The sequence below is a fragment of the Tiliqua scincoides genome, chromosome 3, assembly GCF_035046505.1.
Source record: "Tiliqua scincoides isolate rTilSci1 chromosome 3, rTilSci1.hap2, whole genome shotgun sequence".
Lineage (NCBI taxonomy): Eukaryota > Metazoa > Chordata > Lepidosauria > Squamata > Scincidae > Tiliqua > Tiliqua scincoides.
In genome coordinates, this window is record NC_089823.1 from 34,819,508 (window position 1) to 34,840,652 (window position 21,145).

A 21,145-nucleotide genomic window follows, 5' to 3' on the forward strand; every position below is an offset into this window, starting at 1 on the left:
TGTGTCCACCAGGTTTCCAGGTGTTGCAGCAGCCAAGATTGCAGGGATGGGGAGGGGGAGTTGCAATGGTCTATTGTGAGTCCATCTCCCTTACCAGATGCCTTGTCCAGCAGTCGAGTGCTTGCATGTGGTGTTGAGAGGGCCAGACAGGATTGGGATTCTGTTGGTGTACCGCCCGCCCTGCTGCCCAACAGTCTCTCTGCCTGAGCTGACTGGGGTGATCTCGGGGGTGGCATTGAGGAGGTTAGTTAGTGCTGTTAGTGCTGGGGGACTTCAGTGTTCATGCCGAGGCCCCTGTGGCAGGTGCAGCTCAGGATTTCATGGCTGCCATGACAACCATGGGCCTGTCCCAGAAGATCTGGGCCCCGACACATACAGCAGGACACGTGTTGGACCTGGTGTTTACAGCTGGGCATGGGGGCAATGATCTGGAGGTAGAGGAGATCAACATCACTCTGTTGTCATGGACAGATCACTTCCTGGTAGGGTTTAGGCTTGTTGCGACTTCCTACCTCCACAGAGGTAGGGGGACCGTTTTCTATGGTCCGCCCCCGGAGGCTAATGGATCCTGAAGGCTTCCTGAGGGCCCTGGGGGACTTTCCCACTGCCAAGACTGGTGCCTCATCTGTGACCCTGGTCGACCTCTGGAATGGGGAAATGTCCAGGGCTGTGGATGAGATTGCTCCGGAGCGACCTCTGCCACGCCGCAGTCTCGGAGCGGCTCCTTGGTTTACTGAGGAGCTGCGAATGATGAAGCGGCAGGGCAGGCGTCTAGAGCGATAGTGGCAGAAAACTCGTGATGAATCCGATCGGACACGGAGTAGAGCTCATTATAGAGCCTACTCCGTGGCGGTGGTAGCAGCGAAGAGATCGTTCTTCTCTGCTACCATTGCGTCTGCTGATAGCCGTCCGGCAGAGCTGTTCCATGTGGTGCGGGGCCTCCTTCATCAGGCCCCTTCGGTAGTCCAGGAGGAATACACGGTCAGCCGCTGTGACGTGTTTGCCCAACGCTTTGCAGATAAAATCGATCGTATTCGTCGCGACTTGGATGCCACATTGACAATGTCTGATGATGTCCCCTTGGCAACTGCTTGTCCAGTATTGTGGGATTCTTTTCAGCTTGTGCAGCCTGAGGATGTGGACAGACTCCTTTGGAGTGTGAGGCCGTCTGCCTGCCTGTTTGACCCTTGCCCAGCTTGGCTGATTAGAGCGGCCCGGGGGGGACTGGCTGAGTGGACGGGGAGGGTGGTCAACTCTTCTTTGATGGAGGGGACGTTGCCGCTTGCCTTGAAGCGGGCGGTGGTTCGCCCCCTCCTGAAGAAGCCCTCCCTGGATTCCACTGTGTTGAATAACTATCGGCCAGTCTCCAACATCCCGTTTCTGGGCAAGGTAATTGAGCGGGTGGTGGCGGCCCAACTCCAGAGGGTCTTGGATGAAGTGGATTATCTGGATCCTTTTCAATCTGATTTCAGACCGGGCTTTGGGACGGAAACTGCCTTGGTCGCCTTGGTGGATGACCTACGCCGGGGACTGGACAGGAGGAGTGCATCCCTGTTGGTCCTGCTGGACCTCTCGGCGGCTTTCGATACCATCGACCATGGTATCCTTCTGGGCCAATTGGCCGAGTTGGGAGTTGGAGGCACTGTTTTGCAGTGGTTCCGCTCCTACTTGGAGGGTCGGTCCCAGATAGTGGTGCTGGGGGATGCCTGTTCGACACCCTGGCCCTTGAGGTGCGGGGTGCCGCAGGGTTCAATTCTGTCCCCCATGCTATTTAATATCTACATGAAACCGCTGGGAGAGGTCATCCGGGGGTTTGGAGTGAGGTGCCATCAATATGCTGATGACACCCAGCTCTATCTCTCCTTTCCTCCAGACTCCAGGATGGCAGTTGAGGGCCTGGAGCGCTGTCTGGAAGCAGTGAGGATCTGGATGGGGGCTAACAAGCTGAAATTAAATCTGGATAAGACAGAGGCTCTCCTGGTTCGGAAATCCTCGATGCAGGTGCTGGATTATCGGCTTGCTCTGAATGGGGTTGCACTCCCTCTGAAGGAGCAGGTTCGCAGCTTGGGGGTCCTCCTGGACTCGCAGCTGCTCCTGGATTCCCAGGTGGCGGCTGTGGCTAGGGGGGCCTTTGCTCAGCTTTGGCTGGTGCGCCAGCTGCGACCGTACTTGGATCGTGCAGACCTGGCCACGGTGATCCATGCCACGGTGACATCAAGGTTAGATTACTGTAACGCGCTCTATGTGGGGCTGCCCCTGAAGACGGTTCAGAAACTACAATTAGTACAGAATGCGGCGGCCCGTGTGGTCACCGGAGCCAGGTGGTTTGACTCTGTCAGTCTGCTTCTCCGGGGGCTACATTGGCTGCCCATTCGTTTCCGGGCCCAATTCAAGGTGCTGGTTTTGACCTTTAAAGCCCTATACTGCTCTGGGCCAGGATATCTTAGAGACCGCCTACTCCTGTACAATCTGGCTCGCCATCTCAGGTCATCAGAGAAGGCCTTTTTGCAAGTGCCGCCACCCAAGGAGGTCCGGGGGGCGGCTGCAAGAAATAGGGCCTTCTCGGTAGTGGCACCAACATTATGGAACTCCCTTCCCCTTGATTTGAGAATGGCTCCCTCTCTTGAGAGTTTTCGGCGAGGCCTGAAAACACTGTTGTTTAAACAAGCCTTCTGATTTCTGGCCTTAACATTTTTATACATCTTTTAGTTTTTTACAGGCTTGATTCCTCGGTGACTTGCTCTTTTATTCTGTCTTTTAATCTGACTACTGTTTTTATGGCCTCTGTAATGTGTTTTTAAATGTTTTTATCTGCTATGTATTAATGTTTTTAAAATCTGTTTTTTTTAATATGTTGTTAGCCGCCCTGGGTCCCGTTAGGGAGAAGGGCGGGATAAAAATAAAGTTTTATTATTATTATTTATTATTATTCTACATACTCTGGGAACTCACTGGGGGTGCCGAAGATATAAAATTAAAAGAAGATATAAAAGGAAAAAGATGGCAAAACTATAACAGCCTGTTACAGGCTGAGCATGTTCAGTGGCTCCCATGAACCACAGAATGTTGAAGTGGTAACTGGGGAGGGGGGGGGGCGAGGGGAACCCAGCAGCTGAACTGGGAAATGGGAATTGGCCTGCTTGACTCTTTTACAGTTGTACATGGACATTTAACAGCTGTAGGTGGAAGAAATGCATCATTTTGTTTCAGGCCGCTCTTGTTTGTTCTTAAATTTTCCAGAAAAGCAATGTGAATTGATAAAATTAGTATCAGCGTCATGTGAACGGTAATATGAGGGTTCCACTTCCACATATAATCATTATTATTGAATGTTTATATACTGCTTTTCAACAAAAAGTAGTTTGCAAAGCGGTGTATATCACTGAACAAATAAGGGCACAATCCAAACTGTGCCCGATGCTGGCCCAAGCCCTTTGGGCCTGCCTGGGATGGTCGCAAACATGCCCTAAAGCATGTTTGCACCTCTCGGGAGAAAGCCAGGCCAGTGCTCTAAGAAGTGCTGGCCTGCGGAGGCTGACGGAAGCCTCTGCACCAGCTTCCCCCCAGCTCCTTGTATCGACTTGGATGAGCCAACGCAAGGACGAAAGGTAGGCGTGGGGGGGAGGGGATGAGGAGGGAGGGAGCCATTCAACGGGGGGGAGAGAGGGCGATGGGCGGCCCTGGGGGTGGGCAGGCAGGAACCAGGAGGCGGGGCTAGGATCCAACAGTTATGCCGGATTCCAACCCCCTTTTCTGGGGAGTTTGGAGCAGCTTCAAGTCGCTCCGCTGTCTTTGGACTTGTGCCACCTCAGGAGGTGGTGCAAGTCCGAGGAGACCCATAGGCACCAGCAGCCCTTACCCAGGGGTAATGGGAAAAGTTTCCCCTTGTCTCTGACTAAGCCGCTTCTTAGCTGCTTAAATATAAGGAAGGCCCATAGCCAGGGAGACACATCAGAGACAGACTGCACTTGCTCCCAGTTTGGAAGGGATTGTTACTCCTGAATCGGCCTTTTCAGCCACACTAGACGCTGTTCCAGAACCACCATTCAGAGCGCGATACCATAGTCTTTCAAGACTGAAGGTTGCCAACTGTAAATATAAAAGGATACCACTTTACAAGGTGCCTCTTTTATACGAGGCAAGTAGTAAAGTACAATGCACATTGTAAAGTTGTGCTAAAAATAGTTGTGTGTTCCAATAAAATCAATAAAATCAAACTTTTGTATCCCGGTTGTTGTGATAGATTAGGAAGCCCCTCTGTAACCATTGACTGTTGGAACTGAGACTTGCTTGCTTCTAATATACTGTATATCTTTCCAAGCCATAAGAAAATAGGCTGAACAAAAAAGTGCTGGTGCATTTTACCTTTTTGATACCTGTGCTTTGTTTTGCTTTCCATGGAAACATGTTTCTTGTGGCTGACTCGAAGAGCTAAGAATAGTGCTCCTGGCACCTTCATTACTCGCTCTTTGTTTCCTGTGAAATAGCAACATTTTAGAAGCACTGATATTTTTGAGGCCTTTCTTATTTTTGCTTCCACCAGTGTACACCCTCCTCCAGTATATGGTATGAACAAGTATTAACATAAAGAAATCAATACAGAAGAATTAACATTTTATATTTCTTTTTGTTGTGTTCCATACATGTCTTTACAATTGTTAATAAGCTGCATTTACTAAGAGATGCAAAGTATGGTGGCAGAAGAAAGCTGGGCCAGCCCCAGGTGTTTTGATACATTTTCCTTGTTTGCATTTGTTCTAGAGAAGACTTTCCCCCCTTTTTTTCTCATCTATACTTCCCATCCTTTCTTCCTTCTTATTTTCTTAGGCTGCACTGAAGAAGGAAAGTAGACTGAACAACCCAGGTCATGTACACAGCCCTTTTCAAGGGTGAGGTCATTGTATTGCTAGGCAGCAGCAATGTTCTTCTTCTTGCTGATGGGGTTAAAAAATTGCTGCCAGGTCTGAATCCAGGCAGTAGTACAATTGGGGAAACAGCTCAGGAAGTAGGGGATAATCTGTGTCCTTGCAGGCCTGATGTTATGTGCCAGTGTCCTCTGTCCAGTGGGCAGGCCAGCCATGGGAGAAAGTGAGGTCTCTGAAATAAAAATGATACGTATGGGCAAGGGGACTGCATATGAAAGATACTTGAGCATAAAGCAACAAGGAAAATACTTGGTTCTGGAAGAGAAAGAAGATTTTGGAGGAAGTAGTTGAGTTTTAACATCTATGGCTATAGACTGTATTTAAAATCACAACTCCAGCAGCCCAATCTTAACCAAAGTCCTGCACTGTGTTATAGTGCTGCTGGTGCAGCCTCTGCTGCATCCAGGATGGGAACAGAGGCTGCTGGAGGTCTACCTGAGGAAGGGGACATTGGTCTCCTTCTCCTGGAGTATGCTCCAGCAGCCACCTACAGGGCTACCCAGGCTCACACCAGTAAAATCACTGCCTCAAGTCCAAGCAGCTTCATGTCGGGAAATCAAGCCTTGGAAGAGGGATGGATATGGCGGTAGTGCCTGCTGCCATTTCCACTTCCTCCCAGGCCTGATTCATCCTTCCCCAACCCTCGCCTGCTCCATTACACCTCCTCCCCACCTCTGTTCCGCCCTTCCCCTGCCCCTTCACTGCCATGCTCTGGCAGGTGCTTGCCTCCAACTGGCACCGGTAGGTGGGTGCAGACTTGTTCACCAGCGCCGGGATCCTCTGCACTGCTGCAACATGCCTTACGGCACATTTGAAATGGTACACACACCTGTTCTGATGGTGGTAGCCAGTTTAGGATTGGGCTGTGAGAGATGTGATTGTAAACTTAAGAGTCAAGAGAGTTTCTTTGCACTGATGTACAACAGGATCAGTTGCGTTGTAAGGTGTGAATGAATGAAAAGTTGTTTAGGGGTCTTGAACCCCACTTGGCAGATGAAAGATGTGTCTTCTGTTCACTATTTTTAGGGAAGAATAATCTTGAAAAGACTTCATTTAGGAAGATTGCAGCAATTTCTTTTTAAAATATAGTTCATCTTTACTCCTATGACAAATATTTAGTTGTACAGTTGCAAAGACTTGCAAACAACTTTCATGATGCTACTGTTCTTATTTTAATTTGTAATTGCTGGAATTTGACAGAGTAGTTGCAATACCGTGTTGAATAAGCAGGTAGCACAAAGTGTTATGTAGCCTCATATCAGTTGCCAAGGAAACTTGTAGGGAGCAGCATCTACAGCTTCTCATGGGAAGAAAGAAATGGCTATTAAAGTAGATTTGGAATAATTTCCTTTGTAATTTATACAGATGCTGGTATTATCTGATAGCTGTTCAGTTTTGTATAACTAAAGGCTGATTTGTCTCTTGATGAGTCACCTCCCGTTTTATGCAAGGGTTATGTTTTTTTGAAAAGCAGCACATATCTCAGAAATGTGTAAATTAAGAGTGGTTTTACTATAGAAATGTATGTATATAGTACAGGGTAGGGAAACATCAGTACTATTCTTGCATTGAATCAGTGGAGGGGAAGGGGGCATCTCAGAGTTCAACCGAGGGAAGTGAGTCAGGCTTGCTGAGTATCTAGAAGCAGCCCCTTCCCAAGCCCTCCTTGGTCTAAATCAACTGGAAAGGTGAAGAAGCCTCCCCTTCCCTGGTTGCTATGACTTACTTCTGAGCAGACATGCATAGGATTGGGCTGTAAGTTCCATTAGTGTCAATGGGGCTTACTCCCAGGAAACTGTGGATAGGATTAGGCTGTACATCTAATTTCAGGAAACTTGGACATCAGTATGTCTTACAACAAGTGTTGTAAGTGTTCTTGATGGTTTTCATTGAGTTTCATGATGCACTTGATGGGAATCCTGTAAAAAGAAATGTAATTTTTCCTTTTAACTTTTCTTCCCAAGCATCCTAAAGGCATCCTATATAACAGGGGTATCCAAACATTTTGACATGAGGGTCACATCATTTCTCTGACACTGTGTCAGGGGCCTGGGGAAAAAAAAGAATTAATTTACATTTTAAATTTAAATAAATTTACATAAATGAATATATTAGAGATGAAACTTATATGAATGAATGAAGGTCTTGCAGTAGCTCAAGGCCTATAAAAGGCCTTGCACAAAGCAAGGCCAGCCTTTCCTTCACTGCCACTGTTTCATCACAGACGAGAAACAGCAAGTAGTGGAGGGAGCCCTCGTCCCACAGCTCAGGTGAGAGGTGCAACAGTTGTCCTCACACTGAAAGTAGTTGCGTTGGGCCAGCACGGGCTCCAACAAGTCTCCGGAGGGCCAGAGGCTCACTGGAGACTGGGGGCTTCCTGCGGGCTAGATTGGGAGCCCCCCGAGGGCCACAAGTGGCCCCCGGGCTGGGGTTTGGGCACCCCTGCTATATAACAACATGTCGGTATGGCAGTCATAACATAAAAGCACCAGATAGCAAAGAAACTTAATGTGCTGTTCTGATATCTAAGACTTCATAAGGCAAATATGGCTGTTTTAATTTCCCTTTGTGCTGGCAGAAGTGATAGGTTTTATTGGCTTCAGTATTAATGGGCGAATAAAAGATGGATGTGACAAAGACAAGAGATTATCTTAAAAAAAGCAACCCTGGAAATTCAGTCTGTGACAGCCTTATGATGTTTGATTGCTGGGTAAAATATTCTGTCTACGACGTGGGTTGTATCCTGATCAAATTTGAATGTTCCACTCTCTTTCTGTTTATGAGATTTAAAAGAGTGTAAGCATAACTGGGAACAAAAGCATGCTTTGGGATAAAAGACACAGAGCACTTGAAGGAAATCTTTAACTAGAAATAAAGGAAACCAATGCAGGGGGAAAAAATTAAATTTCAGTGTATCTTTGGGGGGAAAACCAAGTGTATCATCCCAAAGGATCTCCTCTATGGAGAACTCGTGCAAGGAAAGTGTCCTACAGGTAGACCACAGCTGCGATACAAGGGCATCTGCAAGAGGGATCTGAAGGCCTTAGGAGTGGACCTCAACAGGTGGGAAACCCTGGCCTCTGAGCGGCCCGCTTGGAGGCAGGCTGTGCAGCATGGCCTCTTCCAGTTTGAAGAGACACCTGGCCAACAGTCTGAGGCAAAGAGGCAAAGAAGGAAGGCCCATAGCCAGGGAGACAGACCAGAGACAGACTGCACTTGCTCCCAGTGTGGAAGGGATTGTCACTCCCAAATCGGCCTTTTCAGCCACACTAGACGCTGTTCCAGAACCACCATTCAGAGCGCGATACTATAGTCTTTCAAGACTGAAGGTTGCCAACAACTAACAGATTCTTATGGCTGTGACCATCACAGATATAATGGCCTGGTTCAGATGCAACAGGAAATTGTTTTCCCACTATAAAGGTTAGGAGGTGTGAGCCTTGGGCTTACGTATGCCCCTTCCCATGTGAGAGCTTCCACTTTGGTTTGTAATAAACACCGTTCTATATTACATACTTTGAACTGTGGTAAAGCAAACCTGGTAAAACAAACCTGGACCAAATGATAGTGTGAGAACCTGGTTTCCCAGAGATGGTTTGAAGAAACCACAGCTCCCTGGATTAAAGGAAACTGTGGTTTACTGCAAACTGAACGAGGAAGCTTTAATCATGCAGAAAAGACCAAAGCGGAGCATGAACACCCAAGGCTTGTTTGCACCTTCTGCTTCTCATAGTAGAAAATCATGAGTTCCTGTTCCATTTGAACCAGACCAATGAGTGTATTATAGCTCTGAGGCATGCAGTGATAATATATTAAATATCTATAATTTCAATTTTTTCAGGAACTGGAGTTGTTCTTTCCCTCCAGTGGAGGCCGTGGACCTGCAAACACTGCAAAATATACACACTGTACCTGTTGTGTTATTAAACCTCATGCAATTAAAGAAGGTGAGTGGCTCAATCTCTGCAGAAAGTGCATTCTGGCATCTCTTGTCAGCTGGACAATTTGTGCTGATATAGTTTATTTTGTGGAGTTTAGGCATCAAGAAATGTGTATCACTTTTCATTTTGAATTTTACAGCTTACACATTTCTTTAAATGCTATGGTGGAAAAAGCTAACAGTAGAAAATTTCAAACGACCATGTAAATGCAATAATTGCAGCTGCCCTGTACAAGCACACTTAACAGCAATTTCAGCACATCAATTTCCACCTCAACTTAGCTTTTTATTTGAGGTTGACTGTAAATAAAAGTTAAAGCAAACAGAAATGACACCTAGCAATGGTTCACTTTTTGTATATGAGATACTGTGGTATAAATAATGTTAAGCCAGCTACTGAGTTCCCCTGATTCCAGTCTTCCTTCTTGGTAACTTTTAATGGGAGCACAAGAAACTGCCTTGTACCCACAAGGTTGATTCGCCCAGCGATTTTCATCCACTGTGCCACAGCACATTGTGTGCCGTGGGAGTTTGGGGGAGGGTCATATATTCGTAGGGTCATAGGGGTATGTGTGCCCCTGGCCGACAATGCTCTGTGCCTTGGCAATTTTAGTGCCTTCTCACTCTGCCATGAGATGGAAAAGGTTGAAAATCGCTGACCTAGCTCATCTGCATTGACTAGCTGCAATTCTCCGGGGTTTCAAACAGGTGTATTTCCCAGCTTACTGGAGATGCCATTAATTGAATCATAGCATGTGCTCTTCTCCTGAGTAGTAGCCCCATTCCATTCCATTGGTCTAAGGAGGCGTGGATGCATTCTATGATAACCTGCCAACACAAAAAGGATGCAAGATAGCCTCAGTGTACTTGTCTTCAACACTATCATCACCCTTTCCACCGGACTTGGAAAGATCATGTAGGTATTGCTCCCCTTTAAAAAAAACAAAACATGAAGGAACCACAGATATGAGTGACTGGGGTTCAGGTAGGGAAGGCTTGAATCTACATTAGAGGAGATACATTCGGTTTCTTTCCAGGTCATCTGGAAGTGTTAGCCTCCCTTTGGCCTAATTATGTGTGAAATTCTGCACATATGTCTACAGGTTGCACTCCAGAATATGAAATGAAAAGCCATCATTGTATGTGACAAGATTAAATCTATTCCTTGTGCTTTACTGAAAACATTATCTTTCTTTTGGTGGGGAGCTTTGGATCATTTTCTTAACTTCTTAGCTGAAACAGTTGTTGTCTGAACATAACCTTATATAGACAATTACATTTTCCTCTCTTAGCATTGGCTATAGGAAGATGAATAAGATCAGAGTGTTTATAGTATGATTATATGTTTTGATACAGCTGTCTACATTTTCTCAAACAAATTTATATAGAAAGTAAATAATAATCAAAACTCTATTGTGTATGGTTACCCAAGCAATCTTTAGGGCACTGTGAGTTTTAGCTTCTCTTTAAAAAAATTGAAATGGGAATAGGAGGGATGTCTTCAGTGGTAATCTCCTAGCAGTGGTGTTGTCAGGGGTTGTGGCTCTTGGGGCAGTGATGTCGTGATGTCACGTAATGTCACAACGTTGCTTCCTGGTTCTCTCAGAGGAGGAGGAGGTGGCTGCTTCTCAATCTGGCTAATGGGCCCCCCTTCCCCATGAGGCTTGAGAACCTCCAAAGGCAGAGGAAGGAGTGCAGTACTCAGACCGGGCGTGTGCACATGCTCCAGCCACTTCCTGAGTTAGAACATTTGCTGGAGCATGTGCACTCTAAAAATGGTGGCTGCCGCAATGCCTAAAAATAGCCAAAGCCAGTGCTGTGAGTGCACGTGCACTCCAGCCAATATTCTGACTTGAGAAGCTGCTGGACTGTGTGCACTCTCACACTTCGCAACACCCTCTTCCAACCTGAAACCCAAGGGGGACCGCCCCCTTGCACCCCACTTGCTATGCCCCTGTCTCCCCCACATCTCCATTAGAAGCTTCCTTGTCATTGGCATCCACATATAATTGGCTCAGCACACCCCTAACAAGGCTTAAACATCAACATTGCCTGGCATTTGGTGACAGGACACTTGTAAATATATACATTGCTTATGATGAAATGATTCTCATGTCACTGAAATATCGATTTGAGATACCTGTCTGATATCTATGCACACAGGTCTCACATGGTCACAATGCTGTTCACAATGCTTCCTGTTCACAATGCTGATCCCCCCCCCCAACTTAATATCCTGTGCAATTTGCTATCAACAGATTGAGATGAGATCACTTTCCAGCTGAGGTGCTTTCAGAATCAGAGAGAGATCTTTGGAATGCCTGATTATTGAACACATTCCTCTCCTGCTAGCAGGTATTGACTTGCTAGTAGTTGATTTATAAATTGGACTAAAATACAATAAAACAAATGCTAAATGAAAAAATAAAAAGAAATTAATAAAAATGAAAGCCACAAAAAGCGACCAGAATTGTGAGAGCAGCATGAAAACAAACATTAAGTGGCAATTAATCAACAGGGGAAGGCCAAATAAAACAAAGGTTTTCAGTCAGTGTTGGAATTGCAGTAGTGAAAGGCATAGAGCTTGCCTCTTGAGGAGAGGAGCCTGGGCACTACCACAGATAATGCCCTTTTATTGGTCCCCATGCTATGCACTTCTGTGGACACTGGGACATGTAAAAGAACTCTGTCCAATGGTCTAGGGCAGGGGTCTCTAAACTTTTTGGTTGAAGGGCTGCATCAAATATCTGGCACAGTGTCAAGGGCCGGGGAAAAAATTAAATATAAAATTTATATAAATACATTAGAGATGAAATTTAGATGAATGAATGGAATTTAGATGAATGAATGTGGTCAAATGTCCAGGATTTCTCCAAGCACCAGCACAGTCCAAAAGATAAAGCTCACACTTAAATGGATCCCCATTCCTCCACTCCTCAAGCACAACTCTGGTTGTGTTTAGTTAGCTGGGCCAGAGGCTCTCAGGGGATCAGAGGCTGGCCGCGGGCCGGATAGAGGCTTGCTGTGGGCCACATCTTGCCCCTGGGCAGGCGTATGAAGACCCCTGGCTAGGGGACAGGCAGTTTTGTGGAGTGCATTTACTCAACCTGTTGAATGCACATTGGACAAGCCCATTAGAGATTGCTGATCCCTGCTAGTTCACACAGCAGAGCTAGGGATTATCAGGGTTGGTGCAGGTCAGCTAAGGGATTGACAAGGGATCATTGCATAAAATACTACACCACTTTGACCTTCGCTTTTGGAGCCATCTCCAGAGTTCTTCACAGGACAGCATGATTATGACAGAAATATGACAGTTGTAACACCCCCCCCCCCAGTTTATTGACAGTTGGTATAAAAGGTGACCCCAGACCAAATGATGCAATAGCAGATGCTTTTAGTCTACAGGGAAAGAGCTGTTTATTGTTTTTGTTTAACTTGCATAACTTTTAAACATCTGGCAGCACAATCCTAACAATGAGTTAGGCTGCCGCAAGTTCCTTGTGCCATCCTAGGAGGGTCGCAAACATGCCATAAAGCACATTTGTGCCTCCTCGGCAGCAGCCCATGCAAGTGCACGGAGGTGTGCTGGCACATGGAGGCTGAATCCTGCCTCCATGGTGGCTTGTGGAGCGAGTCTTGTGTTGGCCGAGCTCAGCTGACACAAGGCTCTGGGGTGGGCAGGGCGGAGACAGAAGGAGGCATTCTGGGGCAGAGGGAGGGTGGGTGGCTCAGGGCGGGCAAGGAGTGGGAGGCAGGGCTGGGATCTGGCCATTATACCGGTTCCCAACCCTCATTCCCGAGCAGCGCAGAGCGGCTTCAAGTTGCCCTGCTCTCCTTGGACTTGTGCCACCTTTTGCGCAAGTCCAAGGAGACCCATAGGGGCTGCAGTGGTTTACCCAGAGATAAGAGGAAGAGTTTCCCCTTACCTTTGGCTGAGCCACTTTGCAACCCTATCTCGTGCTGGATACAGTATAAGCCTCCTGACTTGCCTGTTCCAGTGCGAGATGGGATTGCGCCCTTAAACACACAGACCATCTCACTTCTTCCAGTGCTTCTGTGCATTAAAATGAGTCTGACTTTTGCCAATATGGTCAGTTTATTAGATTATGCGAAATAGTTCTCAGACACTTAAATGCTTTGCTTCTTAGAGCTTTTCAGCACCTTAACTGGAACTTCTTGTTTGTATTTACTATTTGAAATTGCTTTTCTCCTGTCTATGTGCCACATATCTCTGCGGGAACAGACCTGTGTGGTGATCAAACTCCTTAATCTTTTAGATAACAATTTTATAACAAAGTCCTTTCAGAAGCTTACTTAGAATTGCACTAGATCATGTATAGGATTCTTGTCTAATAATAAAGCAGTGGGAACGGTTTTATCTCTGGGCTTGTTGATCACTCCTGAGTAGAATAAAGAAATATCTGTTGCTAGGGAGCCACAGCACCAGAACCTAGCAACCGTAGTACTTGTCACAGGAACATGACGCAGCCATCAAAGACATTTGATATGCAGCACAAGTGAGAACTCTGTTAAGCTGTGCCAGGATGCAGGGAAATCCTAGTGGCCAGATAAAGTGTGGAACTGGGGTCTGGCTTAAATTTCATCCATCAAAACTGCAACGCTGAGTGAAGAGGCTAGAAGAGGGAGAGCTTGTTTGGTTGGAAGGAAACGTGTTTTTGACAGTCTAGTAGCAGGATGCTTTCACAGGGGATCTGAGCTCTGAGTCCTGGATTCTGGGAAAAGGCATGGGCAGGATATTCTGCTTGTAGGGAATAGGAAAAGGCCTTGAATTCTTTGAGCTCCCCTTTGGCTGATACAGAAAAAGGCATTAGAAAATCTGGTTGAACTATATGGGAAGTAGCTGGTTTTTTGAACAATACTGTTTGGACTTTTGATATTGAAGAGGAGGGCTTGGAGTATTCTAGAATTGCTTTGCATCCTTTTGGCTGGCTAGTGGAGTAAGGAGAAAAGGAGTAGGAAACGTAGTGTTCTTGTGGGGAAGCTGTGGTAGATAAGCTACAAAGAAGTGAGTTTCAGAGATGATATCTTCTGGGTTGACTTCCAGAGTATGGTTTAAAGTTGAGATTAAACACACTTCCCTTTTCCCCTGTCCTTATTGTCTTGTAGATTTCAAACTCAAGAATAGGAAAGGGAGAGACTGATGCTATTCCCAGTCTCTTAGTTGAAAGCTTCTAGTGTAATGGAATATGAATCCACCTGACAAAGCTGATGCAAGCTTTGCCTTTTGAGGCTCTTAATACTCCTGAGGATCTCATGTTTCCTGTGGAATGCTGATTTCAGATAGCTGCAACATCTTTAATAGAGTGAGCTAGCCTTAGTGCTGTTGTCTGCTTTAACTCCTGTCATGTTTTATAGAAATAATGATTTAGATCTATTGGCTTGGTTGATCTTATTGCCTATGGTAGACGTTTAAAATTTTTTTAAATCTAGTAGATGTTTCCCACATGTTTCATTTCTATCTCATCGTTCAACTTTTATGGCTAACCTTCTAGCTCGATATATGAACACCTGAGTATTCAACCCTACTACCTGAGAAGTTTCAGGTTCAAAAATTTCAAGTGTTGGATCAAAGGCCTGACCTAGTATAAGTCAGCTTCACGTGTACATCTGCAAAAAATAAAATAAAATACTATAGTGGTTTCTTGAAATTGGCCCAAATTCAATCTCATGTGGTACAGAAGCAAAAGTTGGTGTTATGGGTTGAACCCTGTAACCTGTAAATGTGAGATAATTCATATGATTGTGCTCTTAATGTGTTTCTGCACTGAATAATCAGTTTTCTCTTCCCCCCCCCTGACCTGTGTTCTTCCTCTTCTCCTCAGAACTTAATCACAGGTGAGACAGTTCCTTATCCAGATTGATCAGATTTGTCTAGCATGTCTCTTTTTATGCTTTGAAAGCAGTTGTAGAGAAATGTAATTGAGAACAGGTAGAATGTCAAGGGCAAAATGCAAGATGATTTGGGGGGGAGAGAGAGGGAGAGATCTTTGCAGCATTTCACAAGAAAGTCAGTAATCAAAAGTACAGCTATCAGTTCAACCCACACCGAGAAGTGAGAGTTCCAAGTCCACAAATTATGTATGAATGATTATCAGCATAGTTAGAGTACAAAGCCTTTTCCAGTCCTTATCTCAAAAATCTAAGAACAGCCTCAAGATGTATGTCATTATCAGGCCTTTTGCCAGGTAGGTAGAAGCCCTGACAAAGGAACTCTGGGATTTACCAGGGACTCTCCCCCCCACCTCCAGCATTCATGGTTGATGGAGAGGACCATTCTACTTCTTTCTCACCCCCATCTCCCTCCCTCCAGCTGTTCTTTTTCTCTCATGCTTGGATTTTTGTATTGAAGCTGGAAGGAAAAACAAAACAGTTGCCTAAGAAAGATATGAGTTTCTCAGAGCATAGAGAGGAAACTTTTTATTTCAGCCCAAATGAGTGAAGCAAAACACAAGGAATGACATTCCAACTAGTGCTTCTGCTGTTGGAAGTACACTTCACTCACACTAGTCAGGATGCTACCCAATGGCTTTGTGATTATAATATGATTTCACAGCTTGTAAAGCTAAATAAAACATTTAAACAAGTATAAAGTGTGAGCTCAGAATCAAGACATCTATCATGATGTCCTTATTGGATGGATGAGAATCCTTTATCTCTTTTTCTGTTTTCCAAGCCTGTCACCAAGCCAGAGGTATGTTTTCACACACCTATCTCATGTGGCCCTTTGTGCCATTTCACACTACGGGAAAGATATATTCCAACTTTTTCCGTTCTTTGGCTGTGCAGCAGCTGCTGTAGTTTGCAGAGGAGAGTAAAATCTCTGCCAGTGCCCAGCAGTGTGTTTCTGCAACCTTTGGTTAGCCAAGGCTGTGCTTTTTGAGTCGTCTCCCATCCAAAGTTCCACACATGTTGACTGGCTTTAGTGGCTGGCCCTGCCTCTGCCCTTGAGCAGAGTCCTTTGCAAATTCACTCAGAAGTCAGTTTTGCTGTGTTCAATGGAGTCTACCTTGGTTTGCCTTGACTGGACAACATTATTCAGTGATTTGATGACAAAGGTGAGCCAACTTCTTTAGAGAATGGGTGAGTGGAGAGCCCTTCCACCACGTATACATATGTGGGCACAATCATAGGTTGCCCTTGGACTGGCAATGTTTGCACCTCCTTGAGAGTTGGCTAGGCTGCCCCGCAGAGGCTGAATACAGCCTCTGCACTGACGGAGGGACCAAGCCTTGCGTTGGCTGACCTCGGCTGACATAAGGCTCTGAGGTGGATGGGGAGGAGGCGGGAGGGAGGCATTCTGGGGTGGGGGGAAGCGGGCGAAGGGCTGTCCCGGGGGTAAGCAGGCAGGGAGTGGGAGGCGAGGCTAGGACCCGGCAGTTATGCCAGATCCCAACCCCCACTCCCCGAGCAGCACGGAGTGGCTTCAAGCCATTCCACTCTTCTTGGACTTGTGCCACCTCAGAAGGTGTCGCAAGTCTGAGGAAACCCATAGGGGCTGCAGTGGCTTACCCAGGGGTAAGGGAAAAGTTTCCCCTACCTTCGGCTGAGCCACTTTGCTGCCCTATCTTGTGCTGGATACAGGCAAGCCAAGATAGAATTGCGCTGTGTGTTTGTTTTTTTTAAACTTCTGGCTACTTCTCATGTGGAACTGAATCCTCCTCTCTTGGAAGCCAGAAGCTGTTTTCAGGACGTGTAAGGGACTGCAATGGGCAGGGAGACTAGAAAAATGTCATTGTATTCTTAACCCTTTGGATTCTAGCCAGAAGAAATGGAAGAAGCAGCAAAAGAAAGTGTGATCTAGCAATGCTTTTTTTGAACCCACTGACTGATTCTGACATATGTATAATGGGAATTCAAATTGAACTTTGGATCTCACTGAATGTGCATATTATGCCAACCCACAGCTTTACATACATATGCAATTCTTGCCAAGCACAACACACTGTTTACTTTGAGTTTTAAGATCTGCTTTCTTTAAAGTGTCACAAGGCACTGCACTGTTAAAGCAAAAAGTAGATGTTGTACCTTATCACTTCATCTGATTAAAATGTGCTTGAAGATTATCTATCCTGTGTTAGTGCCTAGTAACCTAATGCTGTCTTGGAGACATAAAACCTTCCCTCTCTTATTTTTTTTTCATTCCCAAAGTTATTTGTTATGCATTTTTGCTAGGATTAGTATTACATTCCTTCAGTTGCATTTAGTAATGCCTGTGATTTCTTTTGTACTTTGTCACTAAAAAGTAAATCCTAACCTAACACCTAATCTGCTGCTCTGCTTTGGCTTCTTAGCATAATCACATTTTAAAAGATGTACTCTTCCTGGTTTGAGAAGTTCTTAAATAGCCAATTTCCCTATTTAGTGAGATCCGAATGTCTTGAAATTAATAAAGCTGAAGTTTGTTGTAGGCCACTGACATGACCTTATAGTCAGTTTTCTTCCTCTTCCAAATTTAGGTATAAGCATGATCTTGTTTCTGGTGCAGAAATTGCTACCTTAGCTTTCATTTTAAAGAGCAAAAATAGCCAGCCTTTATAGCTTAGTATATGTTTGGAAAAAGTTATAGTCTGCTATTAATTCAGTGTTGAAAGACATTTGCATGGAGATTTGACCTTTCCTTCTGTCTTTTGATCAAGTGCCCCCAAACCATAAAATCCACCTACTCCTTACATCTGTAACTTTTCCTTCCCTGTTCTTCAATTTCCTCCAAAGATTCAATTTCTGTGAAAACTCGTATATTTAGTTCAAGTGGAAAGGCTTTGTAGACTGAATTCCTAAAACTCCTTGTTGGGGATGATTATGAAAGTGGGGCAAGTGGTTTGCAGAATTTGAATTTCTTACTTGATACCCTTATGGCCATCAGGTGAAAAAATCAGTTTTACACTCTGATCCTAGCTGTGTTTATTTGGATATAAGGCCCATTTATATCAGTGGGATTCATTTCTGTGTACACATAGTTAGCATTGGGTTGCATGAACTTCAAACGGTGACATTCTCTCTTGAGTTCTATCACAAATATTCATGGTTAATTTTTGGTAAATTTTCATAATCTCTCTTCTTCATATTCCCTTATGGGAAAGCAACCACAAGTGTTCATAAAAATAAGTGTATAAATGTTTGAAGAACTTTGATAAACATGGAGTGCTCAATTTAGACTCAAAATGTCTTTCCCTTTATTCTCTTAAAAATTCACAGGTCTAACAGGGAAGATTATAAAAGCAGTAATGGATGGAGGATTTGAAATCTCAGCCTTGCAGATGGTACATTTTTATTCACGTTTTTTGTTCATTTTTATTTAAACTCTGAACAAAGTCCTGAATATAGGTGGTAGAGAACTCCAACCTACAGTAGTACCTCAATCCACTTCACTTGGAAAATTTTCAGTGGTTTCTTTTTTCCTCCCCTACTCAGCTCACTCAACAGCAATCCCAAATTCATTGGCTGCCTGTCAAACCTAACACAGTTTTTAAAGGAGTTGTAGTATTATCCCTTTTTTTGCTCTCTCCCCTTTGTCTCCCCCATCTTCTCTCTTCCAAAATAAAACAATCTCGAGCTTTTCAACTCCATTCCAAGCGCAGTTTCTTTCTGCTGTTTGTTGGTGGTATTAGTAGTTTTTGCATTCTTGTGAGCTGCCTTGAGCCCTATATTACCGAATAAAACATCAGATTAAAGACATGCAGCCATAGCATATGAACTTTTAGTCTCTAGTTCCTATCTGTATCAGCTTCTTTGGCATGACGTGCACTCCTAATAGCCTGGGAGGGACTAATTGAGAAATAATATGAAGTTATCTGGATTGTCTGTGTGTAGGAAAGTGCAAGTATAAAGCTTGAGGAGTGTGTTCTTGTTCATGCCATAATCATAGACCCATTTCTTCTTAATTCTTTCTTATATGCAGTTCTACATGGACCGTGCAAACGCGGAAGAATTCTATGCAATTTACAAGGGTGTTGTTGCGGAGTATTCGGTAAGTATAGAATGTGTTTAATTGTTCCTTTAAAAATAGATGGTCAAATTCCTTAAGGTCTTTCCTTTTGCAATCTCTTTGGGTTTTTTTTTAAATTTTATCCTAACTTGGCACATCTTAAATGTTTTTAGGTACAGTGGGCAAGTCATAAATCACAGAGAATGTAATTTCACTTGTTTGTATTGAATTTTGTCCAAAGCGCAAAGGTCAGCCTAGAAACAGCCTAGAAATTTTTGAACAGATCAAGTAAACTACACAAGTGATAATTATACTCAATATTTTGAAATGTGCAAAATATGTCTGTTTTTCAAAATTTTGATGGGAAATGCATTCTTAAATGTTGCTGTAGTGATAGACTGAGGACTGACTCTTATCCAACTTTCCAGCACTGATGTAGATGTTCACTTCATCCTGCAGTGAGAGGGCAATCACAGAAGCCTCCTCAAGGTAAGGGAATGTTTGTTCCCTTAATTGCAACTGCATTGTTGCTGGAAAGTTGGTTAGGCAGGTATGTCAGTGTCAGTGAGTAAGGTGGAGAAGGAGTTGAGAAACTTGCAAGAGGATGATGACCCCAGGCAAGACTTCGACATTTTGGAAAAAGAGAACTTTATACTGAAATGTAGTTTCAGTGGCATCCATTCATCACATGCTTTCAGCCTGAATGTACTTGATTTCTTGGGTTTCTAACCTAGTTTTGCACATGTGAAGGAAGACAAAGGGCAATAGTGATCAGCTCTCTACTTCACTTCAGTGGCGTACCTGGGGGTCCCGGCCCCTGGGGCAACCCCCAGTTTTCCACCCCCCCTGCCTTCCACCGCTTTTCTGCCCCCTCACCCATGACCCGTTGTCACCGCAATGACTTCCATGCGGCTACCTCCTCCGTTCCCCCTTTGGCCTTTCTGAGGCCTCTCTGAGGAAGCAAGAGGACAGGGGCGCCCAGGCTAGAGCGTGAGCGCTGACGCTCTAGGCCGCCCTCTCACTTCTGGAGGTGTCTCTGAGGAAGCAAGAGGGCAGGGGCACCCTTGCCAGAGCGTCAGCACTGACTCTCTAGGATGCCCTCTCACCCCCGGAGGCCTCTCCGGAGGCAGCGAGAGGGTGGGACACCCGGGCCACTCCTGTCACGCTGATGCACTAGAGCGCCCCTTCCCTCTCCTCCTATAAAAGGAGGTTGGGGTGGTGGCCCAGTCCGGTGCTGAACCTCTACCAGAGAGGCAGCTTCTTACTGCCTCTCCAGTAGCACTCCTGGGCGCCCCTCCTCTGTCGGGAGGAGGCTTTTCTTAAAGGGACAGAAGCTGGCAGAGCTGCTGACTTCTCTTCTTTTAAAGAAAAAAGCGGGCGGGCAGTTAGCGGAGGGGGAGGCTTGAGGTGACGCCTCTGGAGGGTTCGCAACTGGGGGATTTGCCCCATTTGCCCCCTCCAGGTATGCCAGTGCTTCACCTCTTTTACTGGGTAAACTGAAATTGGACTGGGGAAAAGCAGTTTTCATCACTCAAAACCCAGACAGAACAAGACCACCTTGTGAAAACTGCCCTCTCAAGTTAACAAAGAGCCTCAAAATCTGAGATGGAGGGGTCCCTTAAAATCAGCTATTGGACTGTCTGGTGGATGTGGCAATCTATTCCTTCCCAGTGAATGGAGACCAGGCAGGTAGATAAGAAAAGTAAAACTGAAAAAAAGTGGAAGGGGGGATGCCCTGGAGAAAAACTAGGCACTAATCAATTAGCAAAGGGAAAAAAAGATAGGTTGGCAAGAGTGTTAAAATGCAAGTGGAAAATAACAATGTTCATCATTTGTCTCCTGTGATTGCAGTTCATGAAACTGTATTGGAACTTGGAGAGTTTTCCTGGGTCCTTTATTAGGTGTGAAAGAAGTCTAGGTATGATGTCAAAGCTGAAGAAAGCAGATCAGTTCCAGATTGTATGAAAAGAGAAAGATAATGCATGCATTTCATAAGGAATTTCTCTATTGGTATTAATAGAACTACCTTGAAAAACATAGCCTGCATAGCTGTCAGAAATTACATAGATTTCCTTAGAAAGCAAGCAGTGTAAAGGGATATACAATATTTACAGTTACTTTAAAATCTGCTATATTTTTCCTTTTAACAGGAGATGGTTGTAGAACTCTGCTCAGGACCTTGTATAGCTCTAGAGATTAGACAAATAGATCCTGAAAAACCATTCAGAGATCTCTGTGGGCCTTCTGATCCTGTAAGTAACATTCATGAGAAGTTTACATGTGGGCTAAATAGAGGTGATGTGACGAACTTGAGACTGCCTTACTTTTGAA

General features: G+C 45.0%; 1 protein-coding gene across 1 annotated transcript in view; it reads left to right on the top strand.

Moving 5' to 3' along the window:
* NME7 (NME/NM23 family member 7) overlaps positions 1 to 21,145 on the top strand; it is a 104,451-nt gene that overhangs the window by 41,235 nt on the left and 42,071 nt on the right. Inside the window, exons 7-10 of the mRNA XM_066620338.1 lie at positions 8,767 to 8,872; positions 18,085 to 18,149; positions 18,788 to 18,856; positions 20,965 to 21,066. Of these exons, the coding sequence (XP_066476435.1) occupies positions 8,767 to 8,872; positions 18,085 to 18,149; positions 18,788 to 18,856; positions 20,965 to 21,066 (342 nt within the window). The remainder of the gene's footprint in view (positions 1 to 8,766; positions 8,873 to 18,084; positions 18,150 to 18,787; positions 18,857 to 20,964; positions 21,067 to 21,145) is intronic.